The sequence below is a fragment of the Clupea harengus genome, unplaced genomic scaffold (genome assembly GCF_900700415.2).
Source record: "Clupea harengus unplaced genomic scaffold, Ch_v2.0.2, whole genome shotgun sequence".
NCBI classification, from domain to species: Eukaryota; Metazoa; Chordata; class Actinopteri; order Clupeiformes; family Clupeidae; genus Clupea; species Clupea harengus.
Genome location: NW_024879965.1, coordinates 1 through 20,448, shown reverse-complemented (window position 1 = coordinate 20,448; position 20,448 = coordinate 1). Strand labels below are relative to the sequence as shown.

The 20,448-nt window shown below is 41.5% G+C and overlaps 3 protein-coding genes and 1 long non-coding RNA gene across 6 annotated transcripts; 2 read left to right on the top strand and 2 right to left on the bottom strand.

Moving 5' to 3' along the window:
- Nucleotides 1-2,945: 2,945 nt before the first annotated feature.
- spring1 (SREBF pathway regulator in golgi 1) lies at nt 2,946-5,425 on the bottom strand. The gene is made up of 5 exons (XM_042705830.1): nt 4,642-5,425; nt 4,379-4,535; nt 4,126-4,277; nt 3,857-3,970; nt 2,946-3,651 (listed from the first exon to the last, which is right to left on the bottom strand). The coding sequence occupies exons 1-5, from the start codon at nt 4,732-4,734 to the stop codon at nt 3,568-3,570; spliced, it is 600 nt and encodes a 199-aa protein (XP_042561764.1). The 5' UTR covers nt 4,735-5,425; the 3' UTR covers nt 2,946-3,567.
- A 44-nt stretch (nt 5,426-5,469) lies between these two features.
- On the top strand, nt 5,470-13,949 carry rnft2 (ring finger protein, transmembrane 2). Of its 3 annotated transcripts, none has more exons than XM_042705829.1 (10): nt 5,470-5,702; nt 6,041-6,118; nt 6,288-6,784; nt 7,904-7,980; nt 8,167-8,267; nt 8,756-8,909; nt 11,173-11,322; nt 12,344-12,409; nt 13,041-13,142; nt 13,432-13,949. In XM_042705829.1, exons 2-10 carry the CDS (start codon nt 6,072-6,074, stop codon nt 13,564-13,566), a joined length of 1,329 nt encoding a protein of 442 aa, XP_042561763.1. In that variant the 5' UTR covers nt 5,470-5,702; nt 6,041-6,071; the 3' UTR covers nt 13,567-13,949. The 3 variants fall into 3 exon arrangements, with proteins under 3 accessions (XP_042561763.1, XP_042561762.1, XP_042561761.1); XM_042705828.1 differs by having other exon boundaries at nt 5,992-6,118; XM_042705827.1 differs by lacking the exon at nt 5,470-5,702 and having other exon boundaries at nt 5,733-6,118.
- LOC122130955 lies at nt 13,842-15,545 on the bottom strand. Its single transcript, XR_006151983.1, has 2 exons — nt 15,031-15,545; nt 13,842-14,900 (listed from the first exon to the last, which is right to left on the bottom strand). It is a non-coding gene; the product is annotated as an uncharacterized LOC122130955 (long non-coding RNA).
- Nucleotides 15,546-15,576: 31 nt separating this feature from the next.
- On the top strand, nt 15,577-20,445 carry fbxw8 (F-box and WD repeat domain containing 8; the record flags this gene model as incomplete). Its single annotated transcript, XM_042705834.1, has 7 exons — nt 15,577-16,458; nt 16,590-16,694; nt 16,950-17,114; nt 17,225-17,313; nt 18,196-18,359; nt 19,805-20,001; nt 20,320-20,445. Coding segments are annotated over exons 1-7 (1,329 nt in total), but the record flags the coding sequence as incomplete, so codon positions are not given.
- Nucleotides 20,446-20,448: the final 3 nt, after the last annotated feature.

The window sequence follows — 20,448 nt, the reverse complement described above, 5'->3', positions numbered from 1 at the left end:
TTTTTTTTCCAACAGTTTGATCAGATTTGCGAACCAAGTTCTGGGAATACAACTTCAGATATATCACAGGAGAGAGCAGTTCACTGGGCTTCCAGCTCTTACAGCAGCTGTTCTCGAATGATATACTTTATGGGCACCTCTAAAGACACCAAAGACCCTATGATATTTTGAGCTTTAAGGCAGTCACTGCAGCTATCAACTACTATATGCAATTGTCTGCTTTTCGCTCTGTTTCAGTCAACCCAAAGAGGAGTGATCGTTTCCACATGTACAACTACCTGTAATCAATTATCTGACTGCCCTAATCATAATGTACAGCCATGTGTGGTTACGAGTTGTAAAAATAATCAATGCAGATGAATATTTGTGCCAATGAATTGCCCTTAGTTATGGCAAAGCGCACAGAAACAAGTTAACTACTGCTTCTTATAGCAGCAGGAAGGAGTATTGGAATTTGAAGATGACACCAAATCAAGTTGCCCGCAAAAAACATACCTCAAAAAGTTCTGCATAGTGTTGGTTGAAGCTCAATAAAATGTAACCATCTGTCTCTTAAAACTGATTGATCTTGAAGGGCTTAATGGTCTTGGTGAAGTGGATCTCTGTACACCCACATGTGACACATACAAGTTTAGCAATTCTGCTGATATCCTTGATAAGATGGGGTAGTACTTTGCATAAAAGGCAGAGACAGTAGCAAAATTGAACTTCATTGCAGGATAAGTCCCTCTTGGACACAGTGGACCTGCTACTCTTTGTAAATGACAATGGCTAAAGGTAATAGCTCTTTACTTTTCTTCTCCTCTCTTCTACTCTTTGATGTCATCACTAAGAGTTTTGTGGCTTACTTTAAAAAAAAAGAAAAAAAAACATTTCAGTAACCAAATTGTGGAGCATTTATATTCATAATATTATTTATTCATTGTAGATTTTTTTTGTCATTCCAGGACTTGTGAGAGTGGTATGCTTCTGTCTGCTGGTGCTCCTCCACCAGAATGTGGTGGCTGGGTGCACCTTTCATAACCTTGTGGGCATCATTTTGAAAGAAACGAAAGATGTGATGAATATGTTTGTGAGTATGAGTGCAATTTCTCAAAAAATGCATGACAGGTCTTCATGTACCATTTGTATAACCTTTGTTTCCATTCAGACAACCTTGAAATCAAATGTGTTAGACAAATATAGAATGCGTGAGAGAAATAGGAAAGTTAAAATTAAGCAATTAAAATATGTTCTTTTTTAAGTTCTGATGTTTTCTCTTCCATCTTGCTATAAGTTAACTCCCACATTCTGCTCTTTTGCAGAGAGAAGCATTTGTACATCCAATACCCGTCAATGTGGAGTTTGAAGAGCTTAAACCTCTGAATGGTTCACATCCAGGAGAAAATCTTATGAACAAAACTGGTTGTGGACTGAAGTACATGATCAAAGCCATTAGTTTACTTAATCAGGTCCATTCAAGTTTCTTCTCAGGGAACGAGGACTTAAAAGGAAACCTGACTGACTTGGCCGCAGTAATAAATCGAAGCTGTAGATATTTAAACTTTACTATGGGTGGAGGGTGTTCCATAACAACACCTGAACCCCAACTGCCAAAATATTCTTTTGGGAGAAAAAGGTGGTGTCTCAGTGTATTGCAAAGGTTTGATGACTTTTTATCCTCGCTGAAAGAACTACCTTGTTTGTACAAAAGAAAAGGGGGCCACACCCATTTGTCACCATCCCTGAAGTATGTTACTGCTGCAGAAGGCTGTGTTTTAGAACAAGTGTCCAGAACATTTTAGGAAAACTGTAAAAATTCCAGAATTCAGGAGTTTGTGTCACCTGTTCTGTTGGTGTTCATGAGGTTTTTAGTTTAAATATATTAACCCATTTGAAATGTACATTTATATTTATATTTGCCACTGAAATATGTAATATTTATTTTAATATATGCTAGGATATGACATGTATTTGATTTACTTTTATTTACCTGAGTGTATGCTTTGGATAATATGGTATGAAATAAAAACGATTGTAATGTGACCACTGATGATTGGAGAAATGTTTTGGTATATCTTCACTAAAAGGCTGCAGATGTACTAAAAAGAAAATGATGGTGTTAAAGACTTCTCAACAGAAAACTAAAAATTCCAAAGTACTGTACATATTTTCCCCAAAAAACAAATGTCACAACATTATTGTAGATAGTCTTTGTAGATACAATTCCAAATATTTGATGTGACCTTACCATATTTGCCGGACTTTTCCAAAGTTATTATATTTTTGTATTAATGGTTTTGTTAATAGTTTTCCAAAACAGCTCATCTGGGCGCAACTTTGATGCACTTGTTCACAGATTGTGTTCTTTTATCCCCACTGGTAATTCATCAGTCATAAATTTGACTTGCGCTTTAGACAGCATTTCCAGTGGAAGCAGGTGCAGGTTCTAGTTTGATCAGTATCCAGTGGAGTAATGAATCCCACGTGACCCCTCATTAATCAAAAGTGTCAAAGGACGGAAAAATGTGGTGGGGGCATAATTATTATTTTTTTTACTTAATTTCAATGCAGATTTTGTATTCTGTGTTAGCAGGATGATTAATTGTCCAATGATGGCCTGATCCTCCCATGTGAACACGATAGCCAAAAAAAAAGGCATGTTGTTTACTCTATGGAGTTAGTTGGTCTGGTGCATCTGCTGTCTCAATATGAACTCATGATGTAAAAGAGGATTGGGGTTTCCCCTGAAAAACTTTCCAGATGACTTCAATCCACATGTAAGATAATATCTGGGAGTAAATGGAAAGTTCATGGCTGAATAATTAATCAGAGAATGTCATCATTCCGTCTTAATAAATCACAACTTTACACGGTAAACATACATGGAATGTGGCTTGCTGTTCCATTCCAGAAAATAATTATATAAAGTTTACATTTCTTATAGGACAACTTTAGTCAAAGTATATGGTTCAGTCACAGTTCTTTTATTAAATAAAAAAACGAAATATTGTAGTAGTTAATGTATGTGTTACATATGGCCTTTCTTTTTGTAGTTTGCAATACTCTCCCATAGGGCAATAACAAACGTATTTGTTGATAATGGTTTCATGAGTATGACAGAAAAGAAAGCATCACTCCTGAAATGAGGTGAAAAACACGGACGAAACATAACAATGCAACCCATGTAGCCACTGACTGGGATGCATCTGTCTCTAATCGGGCCCAGACCTAGCATATCTGGGCCCGATTTGGGCCAAGTTCCCAGGGCCAGTTGCTACATGGGCAGAAACGAAACATGAGGGTCATCTTCAATGAGGTAAGACAGCAGCCTATGCACTTATGAAGTGTACACTTTCAGACATGATTTTCAACTTCCCCAGCCCAACCCCACCCCACCAGCCTACTGCAGATGGAAGGGTGTGGTTCAATGATTGGTCCAGTCTCAGGATGACTGACACTAGAGGCACAGGCCTTGTAGAGTGTCAAAAGTCTTTACTGGTGTATGAAGTTTATAGCCAGTGTGGATCTCTGAACTTCATTATTCCGTTGGATTTTTGAAAGCCTCACGCAGAGAGGCAACGTCTGTCATATCGGTAACAGCTCTGGTGGACTTTCTCCATAGCAGTATTTTGCCTGTGGATTCCTGTATGTGTTTTCATGCTGAACGCTCTGGAAAAGCAGAGGAGAGACATATGCAATGCTGTTGGGATTAAATGCATAGTGACATTAAGTGTGCAAAAACATGATACAAAATAAACAGCTTGCAATCTCTCATTTTCTATCACAGGGTGCAGCCAAACAGTCTGGTGCTCTACCAGGATGTGAACAAGAACGTTGAATGTCCCCTTCCAACACTGTTTGGTTGAGCACGTACTTGGGAAGAAGTCCTGCACTTGGCAAGGCAAAGCTCAAAATGATCTTCCACTGCAGTAAAGAGGTTCTGAAATCCTTCTGCAGCCCGGTTGAGGAAGCGCTCCAGAAGAGGTTGCTAGAAAAGAACAATGTAGGTAAAAAAGGATTTGTTAGCCAAATTCCTCACATATTTCCTACCACTTTTGAAAATAAAAATGTCACCCTTTCTTTATTGTGACACATGCCATTTTTTTTTTTACCAGTTAAGTGTAAAGATAGCAAACTCAGCACCTTGTCAGGTTGAAGACAACAAGACACACAGTATTCATAGATGTTGCAGCATCCATTGGCCAGGCAGGTTTTGCAGATGTACTGGCGGGAACTTGGTGCATTTACATTGCAGCAGCCATTCACCAGCATGTCCTTTCGCTCACATACATAACCTGTAGGTACACATCATTCAAGTTGAAATAGTCCCAGTACTGCGGCAAATACAATTTCAATACAATGGTATTCTCATTACTACACAAGTATATATGTGTACCTAATTCGTCTGTGAGTAGGACTTTGCCCTGTATAGAATTCCTGCATTGTGTTATCTGTCTGCTGCTATTTCCCAGGTTGAATCGGACCTTCCATGGAATGTGGTGGTCGGAGTCCCTCAATTCCAAGAGGGTCCGGTCTCCAATGGTTCGCTCCTCCTGCATGCGAAAGAGGAGATTTTTTCTCAGTGTTGTTTTTATGCGGCTCGAATGGCTTATGTTTCAAATGTTTTATATTCAAAGGACAAAAGAATACAACACCTACCCGCTTTAATGTACTGGTGAGAAAGTAGATTAGGGACAATCCAAAAACAACCCCTAAAACCCAACGCTTCCTCAAGAGTCTACGTAACACCATGGAGACGTTCTTTGGAGTATGTGCCAGGTCCAGGTAGCTAACAGTTAGCTTGTTGAACCTACCCTTGACCTATTTTGGTCAGCCAATAAGGAATACAAATGTATAACGTATAACCTTGCGACATTAGTCAGCGCAATGTACAGGGCTACAAGCAGAACTGCTAGCTAATTAAGCTGACACCTCGGTCGGTTCACTAACGAGAAAGGGATCTCGCTAGCTAGCGTTAGCTAAGTGTTGATAGCTTTTTGGCCAGCTAAAATGTGTTATCTAGTTGAATAGGACAGACCCTCGTTTCCATGCAGCGAAACGGTGATTTTCTAACCCATTTTATTAAAACATTTAAAATCTTGCCGGTGTGAGCCTATTTTCTACCAAGCAACCACACCGAGTTATTTCTAACAGTACAGACAAGATAGCAAGACAACTGTGAGTCAGTATGTAACTTGCTAACTGTTAGCCAGGTCTTGCTAATTAGCTAACTGGCTTTTAACTAATCTGTTTTGCGTCAAAATCGAATCGTTTGTACTTAATAAACTTTAATTCCAACATTAACGCATCCAAGTGAAATATTCTATTTATAGACTCTTATTATTCAAATGACACAACACTTAGCTGTTAACGAGTTGTCAGCCCTGCGCTGTCGTTAGCTAAGGACAGGGTAAATTAATACTGTGGCCTTGTCAGAAGGACCGACCAGACCAAAACAATTTCCCAGGTCCCAGAGGATCCTGGCCGAACGAGTTGTGTGACTGGCTAGAAGATTCTGAAAATGTGGAATTGGTATTTTCTGATTGGTTCTGTAAATATCATGTCATTCCGGAAAAGGAGTAACTAAGACCCGCCCATGTGCCCAGCTGCTGGAGTAGTAGCAAAGTCAAGTTAGCTAATGTTAGCTGTTGTAACTGTGTGCAAAGCTACAGCAGGCTACTGCGGAATGAGCAACTTAGGTTACATTTAGTATGTATACGGTAAGAAGGCAATAGTCGACTATTATCTTGTTAATCTCAAGTCATTGATTAAAATAGTCTTCAATGCCATTCAACATTGATCATTTGCTAAGCAGTCCTACCATACCTAGCTAGCAGCTAATATGAATTGGATTGGAGTCTTCCTTCGTGCTTTAACAATTCGAATTAGCATTGTTTATTTTCCAGCTTTCCCCCACCGTATTCTTTCAGTTCATCCTGTATGATGTGCTATGCTTTGGTAAAGTTGTTTATAGCACAGAGTGACCGCTATTGTATACCCCCACGTTAGGCTTGTCATCAGATACTAATGTTGGCGATTCATTTGATCCCATGGTCAGCTTTGGAGTACTTGCTGACAGACTGGGTGCCATGCAGAGAAGACACAGCAGCAACACTGATGGCATGCCGCCTGACAGGTTTGCATGCAATTCCAGTTCACTCGCCATACAATAACGGGGGAATAGTGCAGTTTTTGTGTGGTGGTGAATTCCCTGCCTGCACAATTATCAATTCCCAATTTACATAATTATAGCTCACCAGCTATCAGCTTAGTATGGACTTAAACCTTGTGCTTCTTTGTGGCAGGAACAGGAGCCAAACACTAGGTTCTGAAAGCAGCCTTGATGAAGGTGGAGTATTCGACTGCCTCAAGCCAGACTCCCCCACGACTCCCCAGCAGCTATTCTCTGGTTTGGTGGGGGTGTCGTCTGGAGCAGTGACCTCGGCCCCCTTCCAGGCTGCCGGACTGGTCTTGGGCTCACCTCCGGATGTGTTCATCCCAATGACTGCGTCTTCCAGGGAGGAGGGTTCTCATCGCACCGAGAGCCAGCCGTTCCTCCCTCGTCAGGGTCAGCACCATCACCACCACCACCACTTTCACCAGGCGATGCAGAGCCGCTCCTCGCTCCTGCATTCGGCCTCTGTCGCCACCGACCGCCACAGCAGCAGAGATGAGGGGAGCGATGACCCCTCCACCCCAGCGCCAGCCCTATCGGAGCTCAAGGCAGTAGTCAGTTGGTTGCAAAGAGGCATCCCCTTTATCCTAATTCTCCTCGTCAAAGTGTGTTTTCAGCACAAGCTGGGTAAGGAGCATGTGTACACACACACACACACACGCACACGCACTCTCACACATGTGCATACTCACACACTAAAACATCTCCCTTGTGTACTAGTGGTCGACCGATATGGGTTTTTCAATGGCCGATGCCGATATATAGAGAACGGGGCGCCCGATGGCTAATATGTAATGCCGATACCATGTTGTTGTTTTTTTTATTTAATTTGTTTTGCTTGCTTCTGATGAAATACAACAATTTAATAATAATAACAAATGACACACAAAATTGCTGAACTGAAATGAACATTTATTTAACGCTGTTATTGTCTGCATTGTGTCTGTTTGCTTATGTAAATCTGCACTTTGCTCTCCACTTATTATTTTAAGTTTTAAAAAAGGTACACAAGTAATCAAAAAACGAAACTCTGTAAAAACCTAAAGAAATAAAAAGTAAAGGTGTATGGCGTAATGTGTGCACGGAGGTAGGAACATGTCTTTACCTAGCTCAATACACTTTAGAGATGACACATTATGTACTCTCTGAAGGTCTCTTCTATCTTTCAGTAGATTTTTAAATGCTCAGGACACAACATAGATCTCTCCAATCACGTTTGTAAATTGGCGATCATTTCGCAGCCCTCAGTGGTCCATCTCTTTGCGCACCACCAAATAACACAACTTGTGATGAGACAAGAGAAAGTCAACATTGCTGCCAGCAATCCCATTCCCCAAAACAGTAAAGACTTGTTTGTACTGTTGATAAAATAAGTACATAAAACTATCGCTGCAGGACAGTTTTTAAAGTAAGTCGCTCATCCGTTACAAAAATATTAAAAGTGCTTTTGCAATCGTAGACGACTGATGGGGACCCCACAGGGTTTTAAACACTGCCAAGTTGGCTTGGTGTATTGAAGTACAGACAAACACACACACACGTGCGCAGAGGGAGAGAGGCACGAGTTTAGGTTATTTGGCAGAATATGAATAGAATTAAGCTAATACAATTTTTTCTTCATTGTTCATAATTGGCAATTTCTTCTGCCTTTAAAGGATAGGTTTGGTGTGTTTCAGTACTACCTTATTGAGAAGATTCCCAACATTTTGATGACATTATGTATGTTATGTAATTTGTCCTTTCTAGGTATTGCAGTATGCATCGGAATGGCAAGCACATTTGCCTTTGCCAACTCGGCTCTGAAACACCAGGTGTCTTTACGGGTAATCTTTCACAGTATGCTTCTTTAGTGATAATGTTGTTGATGTAGTACAGTCCTCTTAACCAGATGTATGTCTGCAGAAAGTCCCTCTCTTATTCAGACTGCAAGTATCCAGCAAACCTGCCTTTCTGCTTCTGGAGTGAATGTGTGCCTGAATCATCTGTTTTTGGTTGTATGCGTGTTACAGGACGGGAGGTCTGTGTTTGTTACTCTGTGGATCGTGGTTTTCCTCGCCGGGAACATCGCATATCTCTACTACACATTTAGTTCTGAAGAACTCTACAACAGGTATCTTGACACACTTTTTAATGAACTGCTTTTAGTGCACCATCATTCATACTCACTTTCACACACACACACACACACACACACACACACACACACACACACACTCACACACACTCTGTCATTGGTGTAGTCAGTGGCATCATCCTAATTCATTCATGTCATATAGAATTCAGTTACTGTGTTTTTTTGTGTCTGCTTTGGTTTTTCACACATTTGTCTTCAGAGTCTGTTCACATGTTTTTACCTCATTCGTTCATTCATTCATTTGTCTCAGTTTTTCAAATTCCTGCAATGCATCTTTGATTTTCCATAGGTGTATTTTACCATGTGTCGCCTTAGCATGTGAGTATTTCTGTTCTATTACATCATCAGTTTGTGTCCCAGTATGAAGGCCTTGACAAGCCCTCATGATCACTCTCATTTTGATCCATGTGTAGTCTTTTTTTCTTTCTTTTTTCTCCTGACTGTGGGACATTGCTGTCTTTCAGCCTTATGTTTGCGAAGCCAAACATCAACAGCTTTGACTTCTTCGATCTCATCTGGGTGGTGGGCATCACTGACTTTGTCCTGAAGTATGTCACCATTGGACTCAAATGCGTCATTCTGTTTCTTCCCAAAATCCTCCTGGCTTTCAAGTCCAGGGTAAGTCATTTTCATAAAAAAATATCTTTGGGCTTCAGCTAGAAATTGCCATTTCATAAATGTTTTACTTCATTAATGTTTTAATATTTTAACACTGTCTACTTTATTTATGTTTTGGATGAGTCAGGCAAATTTCCATTTCCATTTTGGCCAATATCATTTTACTACTACGAAAGTGTCATGAACAATGATAATAGCAATCTTACCCTCCTGTTAGAACATCAGCATTTACATTGACTAGTTTACTCTTGGGTTCCTAAGGCAGTAACTGTGAAAATCTATATCTGGTACACTTTCCCTGCCTAGCGTTCTCTTCATCATGGTGTCAGTAGTCTTGTGTGGACGTGGTCCAGGGGTGACAGAGTTTGCCCGCGTTTCCCTGATAAACAGGCCAATCAATGAAGGCAGGCTGCCTGTGAGCTCATGGCCCACCGGGAGAGCAGAGGGGTGAGGTCACCGCTCCCTGGGGCTCCGTCTACGTCTTGTTTATGGGAGAGAGCATCTCAGTCACCGTGCCACCGCATCTCCTCTCCTCTGCTCTCTTCTCCTCTCCTCCCTCACTCCTCCGCAACAACAACAACAACTTCTCCTGTCAGTTACATTTTATTTGCCATACCTGTTGTTATGTTGTAACTACGCAGTTAAGCACAGGGTAGCACACCAATTATCAGAGTGTAATAGACATTTGCTCTGCTTTGACAAGTCCAACTCTGATCTCAGTTCTCTTTCCTAATGATATGAGAGATGTCAATACATCTCATCTCATATCACATCTCAGTATAGTATATGCGCCATTACAATTCTAAATGAACCACACTGACAGAATCAAACTTTAGCAGATTATTTCATACATACACTAGGCAGAAAAAAACATTAGCATCAATGTGGTATATAAACTCTAGGATTTACTTCAGAGAGTAGCCAGTATTCAGAATATTTGTTGTGGAACAGCTTGTTGGGTACAGAGTTTGCTCATAAGGTTAATACTATAAGGATAAGCAGAGCTGTGAAGCAGAAAACTATGTCAAGGATTTTTTTGAGGCTGGTAAAAAATATGTATGTAAGATGTGTCATAAGCAGAATAGAAATTGTGCATAGCAGTTAATTGGGAACGGGCAACCGTGAGCAGAGGGCTTCTGCGCGTGGATTAGATGGAAAGGCTACAGCAGCTTCCCACAGTGGAGGTGGTCTAGAATAGGAGAGGAAGAAAAGAGACAAAGTGAGCGCAGAACCCTTTCAGCTGGTAGTGGTACATCCTTCAGTCTTTGGCTGTGGTTTAGTTGTAGGTTGGGGGACGCTTAAGGAATGAAGGCAGAGATAAATTGCCTAGTTGAAGAGGTCGCCCACCTCTGTCAAACGGTTAGTGGGGATCCAACAAGAGTGATTAATTGCTGTCAGGCGATATCCATTGAGTCATTATGCATGCCAGGATGTTTATAGGCATCATGTGATCAGTTAATGTTGGTGTTTTTTTATTTTTTTTATTTATTTACTTTGTCTGGGACTTGATCTGTCAGTGGTGCTGTCCCTTGGCGAGGGGTGCTGAGGTGAAGAGTGGCACCCACGGGTTGGCGCTGTGGCTGAGAGCGGAGATAGAGACGGGGTGGCAGGTGGTGCGGGCGGCTGCCAGCTCGCCGTGCAGTGTGGGTAAATTGCCCGCGCCGCTGTGAAGCAGCCGAGCTCTGGAGGCCAGCCAGGCCGACGTTTCTGCCGCTTGGCTCCCAGAAGCTTGCAAACACACACACACACACACACACACACACACACACACACACACACACACACACACACACACACACGGGCCTGTGGGGCTGTGGGTGTGTGGCAGAACCAGTACCAGCTCCAGTTTGAAAAGGCCCCTAGCTCTACTGTAACCCTTAATGGTGGCTTACTCAACGGCAGATTTGGCTGGGACATGTGCCAGGTCAAGGCCAACTTCATCCCAGGCTCGGCAGCTCTGCGGGACTGGTTTTTGAGGATGAGTCATACACCAGTGCAAAATCCATCCTGGTCTTTTACTGAACACATCTAGACTGCTGTGGAATGATTTACTTGTACTTATCAGTTCCTATTGTTAGGCAGATATTAACCAATCACTTGCCGGAACATAGTAGGATAATGTACATGCTGGCTTTATTTTGACATGGAACTTGTTCAAGCGTCATCTATTTGTAATTGATCATCATCAGTTCGTAACCGTCACAGCCTTTGGATATCTTCACACACATTGACTTTGATAATCTCTATCTTCTGCTATTCCCAGGGAAAGTTCTATTTGGTCATCGAAGAGCTGAGCCAGCTGTTTCGGGCACTGGTGCCCATCCAGTTGTGGTTCAAGTACATTATGGGGGAAGACCCTTCAACCAGCTACTTTCTCGGGGCCATGCTTATAATCATCTACAGCCTGTGCAAGGTAATGCTGCTTGGTGCTTTGATGTTCCACATCCTTTAACATCGCAGGAAAAGAAATGACAAAATAATAACAGAAAAAAAACTCTTCAGCAGAGCCAAAGCTGTTGTTTAGAAGAACCAGTCTAGCAACATACTGCAAAGCGGGCCATAGAAACAGCCCACTGGGGTGAATGGGAAGGTGTACACATTTCTAAGATTAGGACATCCAAATACCTGTGATCACTGAGAGAGCAGAGCTGATGTTATGACCATGCCAGACACAGTGAGTGCAGCAAGATGTTGATCTGAACTACAGGCGTTATGAAAGGAACCTGAGACGCCTCTAAGGGCTTTGAGGGAATTAAAAGCCAATGACTATTGTAGCACCACAACATTTATATTTAAATATTAAAATGTTTGGTTGGCCATCACACTAATGTTTCAGGCACTAATACGTCCATTCAGAATGTTTGAAATAGCTTTGCAGATGTAGGTTATAATAGATCTTCAGCTTGATGAAAAAGCTTTGCAGATGTAGGTTATAATAGATCTTCAGCTTGATGAAAAAGCTTTGCAGATGTAGGTTATAATAGATCTTCAGCTTGATGAAAGGAAGAGGGATGTGTAGAGTGGAAAGAGATTTGTAGTCAATGTATCTATTAATATGTAGATGTGATTTTATATTCATTTATGTTTAATTTATAAGAGAAAGAAAGGGAGAGAAAAATGCCATGTAGATCAAGACTAAATGAAACAAGATTAAATCAAGTTTTTACATTTAGAATTTAAATGATGGAGGGGGGGCAGAAGAAATAACCAAGTGTTTATCAACATTTGATGGGTGAATTCCTATCCTCTTATTTTGACATTAAGTAAGGAAAGATGACTACTGTACTTTCCGCACAAGCAAGCCCAGTTAGATGTCAACAAGGTTTTGGAATGAATGATGGTGGACGTTTAAGTCAAGCAGACATATATAAGGAACTGTGGCAGTTACCATAAAAACTGTGTTTGACCATGTTGTCATAATCTCGTTGTTTTAGTCCTTTGATGTCTGTGGGAGAATATCGGCCATCCGCAAAGCTTTGGTGGTTCTCTGCAGCTCTCAGGTACGTGCTGAACTTCTCCTGGCCTCTCTCATTTTTGTCTGAACTTTTGTCACAGACTGTGACCTCCCATAACAATACGTTTTACTCTTCGAATAACATACCGGTAACTTAAATACTGTAGTTGAGATTGATAAAGCATTAGCAAGTATTTAATGTTCCCTTGATAAGATTAATAATGATATTCATGTTTATGATTCATTCATGGTAATTGGTGAAGGGGCAGCCTGAGATTGTAATCCAATACACTCATGGTCCTCTAGCTGTCTGTTCTCTGTGTGCACTCAAAGACAATGCTGTAAATAGGAAACAAACATAGTGACTTGGACCGAACCGTAAACAATTCTAGCCAACACATTGCTTCAGGAGCATAGAAAGGGGAGGGGGTGTAATTTGATTGGCTGTTGAGCTTAAATGTCAACAACCCTTTGCCAGAATCACTAACTCTACCTTTAAGTCATGTTAGTTAAAGGAACAGTAATATAAAGTGGGTTACAAACACAATCCTGCTTCCCAGCTAGGATGATCTCAAGCCATGATGCAGTATGGGGTTACCGGTTACTTATACTCACGCTCATGCTTACTGTAAAGCATCACCTCGTCATTCCTTTTGTTTTGTTTCTCATTCTTGCAGAGTTATGGTATGAGGGCGAGCAGCCAGGAGTGCACCGAGGCAGGAGACGTGTGTGCCATCTGCCAGTCTGAGTTCAGAGACCCCGTGGCTTTGCCCTGCCAGGTACTGTATATCGTCACTGATCACTTCAGTTACACCTTCCCATTTTTACTCAGGCCAGCATGTCATATCACACAGAGGACGATCGCTAAAGAGTGCTCAATCTTCTGTCTTCGCGCTTCGTACCACAGACTTTAAAAAAAAATCTTTTTATTTGTTTTAATATTTCAGCTGCTAAAAGAAGGTTGGTTTGCAGGTTGCATGGTTGCAACCTCTGAAATATTGAATGCAAAAGCAAGTAGCTTCACTGCTGAAATGAATAATTTCTTATTTGTGATTTTGTGATACCCAGCATGTCTTCTGTGAGGACTGTCTGTGCCAGTGGTTCGATCGAGAGCGAACATGCCCACTGTGTCGCTCGGCGGTCATCGAGACGGTACGCTGCTGGAAGGATGGCACCACCTCAGCACACTTTCAGATCTATTAGCCGCTTCTAATCACTCCTGGGCGGTCTGGCACAAAGGGGCCTCTCTCCAGTCATAGGCTTATAGCTTTTAGTTACTGGTTGTAAAATGAATGTACAATTCATGACAATGTGTACTACAAAAGAAACAAAAAACTCTGAACTTCCATAAATATGTTAATGACTACGTTGGCTACCTGGTACATTTCCCCAGTCTATCATACTGATCTGCCTGTCTTTCTGTTGCACTATGGCACTGTACGTTTTGTATTGTCATAAAATGTGAACACAACATTGTCTTAATATCAACAGTAATTTTATTTAAAAACCATTATTGTCCATTATTTTATTTAAGCTACTCAAAACATTGTAAATAAAATTGCAGGTGGCGGTGTTCAACAGTCTTATTCAGTGTATATCTTTCTTGTCTGTAATATGCACAGCCTACACAAGGTAATAAATATTTGACCTGCCATATAAATAATAAGGTGGACAGACTGAACACAGGTTGCACAAATATGTAAAAGCATTTGCTTATGTAAACATCATTAACATGCCACTTGCTGCCCTGTTTGAAATAACACTGGCACAAAGTTCCCAAAGCCCTTTAGAAAACTTCTAGAAAATATTTCTGAAAGATTTATCAAAATGCATTTTGAAAATCTTGTCATACAAAGAAACAAAGAATACCAAAACATCTCACCAAAATTCATTGGTCATATTTCAAAGTTTAACAGTGAATGAAGACTTTAGCCATTGTGATTGCTTATAAAAACATTTCAGTGCAATGTGCAAATGAAAGCTTTTAATCCATGTCTTTTTACATGGTTATAAAACCCCAGACACGTCCCTTTTCCAGCTTATTCTGTAAATATAGCCATATAGTGCACATAATATTTAACATTGCTTGTACAAGAGGTTGTTCAACAGTGCTGTGACAAGGAAACCTTGGGAAATATTTGTCAAATTTTCCCTTAGCAAACACCCAGGGAGAATGACGTCAGCGTGGTATATTTGGTCTCCCTTGTGTATATCTTAATACACTTCTTGATTCCAACAACCTGTCAAACAAAACGGAATCATCCGTAACTCAGGTAGCAATATAACAAAACAACCAGATGGTATATAGGCTACAACAGACTAGATACTACGGATGCCCAACATTGATTCTGGCTTCTGTAACAAAAAACAAAATAACGTGGTCTTGATCATGCCAATGTAGATCTTGCGCAGAATTCCACATCGAGAGCCAGTCCAATGCCAGTCCACTGAGAGCCATTGCGTCCATGTGGCGTACCACAGTCGCATTACTCTTATGTAAACACTCAACAGCTGCGCTCCCCCTGATACAGGTACATCTGGGTGAAGATAAATGTACATTTTAACTTTTAGTTACGCAGTGTATTTAGAATATAACATTAATAACGGTCTATATTATCACTGTGATAGGCTTTTGGGACTCAAATTGAGCTCACCAGTGATGCTTACCTGTTGCTGGCTTCAATGATGCTTAGGTTGAACTGTTGCTTCTACAGATGTCGCTTTCTGACATACAGTATGAGGAGGGTGACTTGTATTGCCGTGCACATCAGGTGAAAGTGTTTAAATGTGTGCCCTCTGCTCCTGATGTTTTCCACACTGCCCTTTTCTCTTGTCATGCGCTTTTTTTCGAACTGGTCTCCGATCCGCCTCAGGCGGGATGCAAGCGTCCCCGTGCATGTTGTGGATCTGTAGGCAGAGACCGAACCGCAAATCACTGGCAACGCGTGGTCTACTGGCAGGCAGCACATATTTTTCTCCGAAATGAATATCCACTCTCCCGTGTTTCTTCCACACTCTTCGTCTGGACAACGATCCTGTCTGTTCTGATCAAATCCTCAATGGGTTTGTTTCTGTGTGCTGTGGGCTATTATTTATTAAAGTGTCACATGATGTAGAGGGTTTACATCATCTTCTCCCAAAAGACACGGGTGATCATTAACTCTTGAAGCCCTATCCTGATCCCCCCCCCCCCCCCCTTTTTTTTGTGTGATATGCTCTGTCCAATGCCTAAACAGAAAAGACTGTTAACAATTCATTATTATTGCGCAGACACAGTAACAATGGCTTGTCTGCTGCAAACTGTAAATCATCAATCCATGTTTAACATTTTATTTATTTAGATTGAATTCATATAGATACATTCAAATGCATGCATTTTAGATAAGGTTTTACTTGTCAGCAAATTCATTGTAGAGCCATTAATTTGATTTGCATCAGAGCAACCTTCATTTTGGTAACTAGCACAGTGGAACGTGTTGTGTGAGAGCATTAGTCCACCCGGAACTTTTAAAGGAATGAACGGTCCATTTGTTTTCATTCTTGTGCTGCACACAGTGCAAGAATGACTTGCCGTGAAAAACACATTTTCAGGTAACTGGAGTGTAAATAACTATGGATGACGACGAGTTGCTGACCTTCCAGCAGCGCTGGAAAAAGGAATTAGAGAAAAAGACTCAAGCTGAGAGCACTGGGTCGCATAACTCTGGGGTACTCGGCGCTCAATGCACTGTAACTCTATCTAAAACTACTTATTTTAAAGACAGTTGTAAAAGCCATTTTCCATTGGAGGATGAAACGGGAAACTGTTCAAATCTGTCTGGAAACGACAGTGCTAGTAGTTCATACCAAGCTCGAGAGGTTAAAGACACATCACCGTGCAAGTCTTTAGAGGAGCGTGCAGAGCATCAACCACAATATGTGTCCATAGCAGAAGGCTTATTAGATGGAAGGAGCAGTCCCTTGCTGGACAGAATTCAAGAGGAGAGGACGCGAAGGAAAAGGCAGCACGGTCACGCGAACTTTCATTCTAATCAACAACCTCAGAAGAAAGTTAATACTGGGAAAAAACTAGTCGATCAGTTTATACAAGACTTGGTAAGATGCACGTTATTTGTTATGTTGATAATGCTGGTGGTAATGACACGTAGGTAGGCTATAACAGAAGACGTTGAATCACTTAAAACTTGATTAAGACACACATGCTTTGTACATTCTTCTTTACTCAGAACGACATTAATGACATTCCCTTCTTTGATGTGGAACTGCCATATGAGTTGGCACTGAAGATTTTCCAGTTTCTTGACCGATGTGAGCTGGGAAGATGCGCACAGGTAAAACTTGCAAGGAAATGCTGTGCTGAACTGATGGGGTCTGCACAAACAGCGAACTGATTACGTAATAGAGATAGAGTGGCGTAATGTGTAAGAGGTACTTATACAGTGGGTATTGAAATTATGTGAACGTCTGTGGATATTTAAATATTTTGAAAGATTCTAGACATTAATTCGATAAACAGACAAAATGTCAGCCCTGTGTAGCTTGCAGCTAATGAGCCAGCTGTCATTCTTTCACCATCCGTGCCCAAGGTAAGCAAAGCCTGGAAAGTGTTGGCAGAGGATGAAGTGCTGTGGTACAATCTGTGTCAGGAAGAGGGATACCACATCGAAGCGAACGTCTCTGACTCCCCCTGCTGGAAGAGTAGTCTGCGGGATTGTCGGAGCACTGATAAACTAGTGTGCTCCAACTGGAAGGTAAAGGATGAGCTGCATGTGTTGTTTAAACGGACATTCGTCTGTCCAAATCGCCATTAAGACGATCACTTGGTAAAACCCGTTCCAATCTTATTCATGTTCAATATTAGAATCGTGTTGGATCCATCAGTCATCTCCAGTTTGAGTTGGGAAAGATTCTATGTGATGTCAGCTGCTGCAGTGGATATGTATTTGCTGGGTAAGTATGGATGTATTAAAGTTACGTGTAACTTAAGTTTTTTACTCCTTTATACTTCACCTTTTTGTTTTTCTATTTGCATGTCCTCTCCTGGACAGTGTACAGTAGGAATTTGGGATTATGTAGAATGTGCAGACATAAAAGACAGCTTCTGTTGATGTTATACTGAAGTTAACATGCATCTATTGAGGGTTTGTCAAATTATCTAGAACAACACGCCATATTCAATTTTTGGCTAAATAGTATTATTTATAGTCAAGACTAACCAGTTAACCCCCAGATAAAGGAGTAGTGCCTTGAAGGTTTCCTTTGGGAATAAGATAAAGACCGCCTGAGGGTGCTAGATTAAAGCCTCCTCTCTCTCAGTGGGTAGCGTGTAGCAGTTGGCAGCCCGAGAGCGCCCGGCAGCACCCTCCAGCAGCTCAGTGCCAGTCCTGAGCTCCTTCCAGTGCAGGGTGTCCTGAAGCCCACGGCAGCTGGTGCAGAGACGCCTCCGCCTTCAGCCCAGACCAGACCCGCTGAGTGGGGCTCAGCTGCTACAAGCATCCCCCAATAGAAAAACAAAAAGCTTTGCACAGACAGCCTCTCCTGTTTAGAAAGAGACAGCTAAACAGTGCTGCAAAAAAACACCTACAGACAGCCTTTCTTACTTAGAAGATAGCACGTACATTTACACAGATCCCATTTTTTTTTTGCAATACATTGATTCAGCCATTGAGTGCATTGTGTAGACGTTGACGGTATAAACATTGATTCATTAACACACCGTCTAAGTAATTGTTTTAATAAATACCCCAAAAATGTCCTAATGCATCTGAGTTTATGGATGTGAATCAGACACATATGATAGCTCTTTGTCATCATGTCTACCTCCTTGTGCAGGTACACCTCAGGTGGTGTCCGTCTGTGGGACACTCAGCACTGGGATTCGGGGACGTCGTACTTTCGGCCGACCCACGCAAACACGGATGTCACGGATGCCCCTAATCTACACATCAGTCATGTCCAAGTCAACAAGATGGTGGCAGCCGCTGCATTTGAAGATGGTAAGGAGGGTAAAGGTACTGACAGGCGGGTAGAGGCGCTGCATATTGTGAAAGAGATGTTGCAGTGGCCTTCATCAGTGTTTTTACAGGTCTCCATCCACAGCTGTACGGTGCGTAGGAAATGTGAGGATTTGGAAACAGTCTGAGGTCACCTGGCTATGCAGTGGCAGTGCCAACTCTCTTGAGTTCTCATAGCAGTGGTATAACTAAAACTGGCTGTTTTTATGTCTCACTCTCAGTTGATCTACCTTATCACTGCTCTGGTATTGTGCAGACCCCCAGATGTTTTTATTTATTTATTCTGTTTTGTGCTATTATTGCTCCTTTCAATAGGATGTGATTTGATTCATTTCATGTGGTTATGTTTTGTAAATCTAACAAAAGGCCTATATTTGGATTGGTGTTAGTCATTTTCAACAGCACGCAATTCTTCATATATTGAAATGCATTCACGTATGATAAAACAGCGCTAAGACTGCCAAGCCAGGTCCTGCCACTCTGTCCTAGTGGTAGATCCTGCTAATACGAAATCTCACGGGTTTATGTCTCGTACTAATTGCAGCTTATTTTGGCTGATTGAATTCAGTGGCCCTATGACCTTCTTTTATTCAGAATGCTGCTGGGAAAAAAACACAGGAAAGGAAAGGATAATGAGCGAATAGCCGTTTAGTTATAATCAGTTATTTCGCATGGAAATTACACAGCCATTTCACCCATCAGTGTTTTTTCGACTATTATTTACATTGCCTATTTACCAGTGCATTTACATGTGATTATTTTTCATTATGTGAGTATGCTGATCAGTCTCTGTGTTGGTGGACCATGTATAAACTAGTCTGTCCATTAGAGCCTTGGAACCTGCCACAAAAGCTTGGTTAATATCCAGTAACATCAGAACACCAGACAAAGCATTAATATGTTGGTTAAACAGTGAAGAAGTACAAAGCGTATCCATGTCTACAGCCATTGCTGTACAAAACCAAATCCATCATTTGATCTAGTCAAATAGATATAAGTAAATACATGTTGTAATATAAGGCAATACAAAAATGGAAGTCTAGTTGTAACTCAAAATAGGTGATGTAGTTTTTTTTTGCCAACAAAAACTATACTTTGCAGCTTCAAAACAATAAGGAAATAAGCATCATTATACCAGAACAGACTGTTTTCACACCTAACAGTTTGCAGTGTTAGCAGTATGTGCCAATGCAGTAATTAAGTTATTTTTCAAACAGAAAACAACATACGGCACCTTTAAAACAAAATAAATATGTGTGTGCGTCTGTCTCCACTGTTACCAGTGCGCAGCATTGGCCATTATATCCAGTTTCATATCCGTTATATCCTCTTTCTCCCTTCCTCTCCCAGTTGCTTTCACCCCCATTTGTCTGTACTGTTACTTGTGTACACAGTCGCCCAGTATAATCCTCTCTCTGCCTTCAAAGGATCGGTGGATGTATGGAGCATAGAGACTGGATCCGAACCCATCCACCACCTCCAGCACCTCCAGAGGGTCAACGCCCTGGTGCTGAGCCCAGACCACCCCAGCGTAGCCACTGCCTGTGGGGCAGACATACGCGTGGACTCCCCGGACGACAAGGGCTACTGGAGGACCCTCTGCCTGACCCACCTGCCCAAACCTGTGAGTAGTGAGCAGTGCTTTCTGAGATAATGCACGAGATTTTCCTCTTCCTTTCTTGGGCAGAGCATTCAACCACATCCACAGAGCGCAACAGTGCAGTCCCCTTTTTTATGATTCTATAGGATTCTACACAGAACCCATGGGTTATTATAAAACAAATTCTATATCCAGTAGCATTTAATGGGAAGATACCATATCTAGTGTACAGTGGTGATATATCATGTAGTGATATACACTGGCAATATAAATCCAGTGATAATATGCCAGAGTAAGTGATGTATTTGCTGGAGTCTGGAGTCTTTTTTTTCATGCTCACAGGTGGATCACCTGAGTCTGGTGCCGGGCAGGCAGGCCTCTCTGCTGGCAGTGGCTTCAGCCAGTGAGAGCGTCTATCTCCTGGAGCCTGGACAGGACCAGAAGGTCCTCCACTCTGTCTACGGCCACCCG

Coding starts and splice junctions, on each gene's coding strand:
- spring1 (XM_042705830.1), bottom strand. CDS start 4,734: ATGGTGTTACGTAGACTCTTGAGGAAGCGTTGGGTTTTAGGGGTTGTT. Junction 3,971..4,125: donor GTTGTCTTCAACCTGACAAG/GTGCTGAGTTTG, acceptor GTTCTTTTCTAG/CAACCTCTTCTGGAGCGCTT. Junction 3,652..3,856: donor AGTGCAGGACTTCTTCCCAA/GTACGTGCTCAA, acceptor CTGCTTTTCCAG/AGCGTTCAGCATGAAAACAC.
- rnft2 (XM_042705828.1), top strand. CDS start 6,033: ATGGTCAGCTTTGGAGTACTTGCTGACAGACTGGGTGCCATGCAGAGA. Junction 11,323..12,343: donor TCATCTACAGCCTGTGCAAG/GTAATGCTGCTT, acceptor TCGTTGTTTTAG/TCCTTTGATGTCTGTGGGAG. Junction 12,410..13,040: donor TGGTTCTCTGCAGCTCTCAG/GTACGTGCTGAA, acceptor TCATTCTTGCAG/AGTTATGGTATGAGGGCGAG.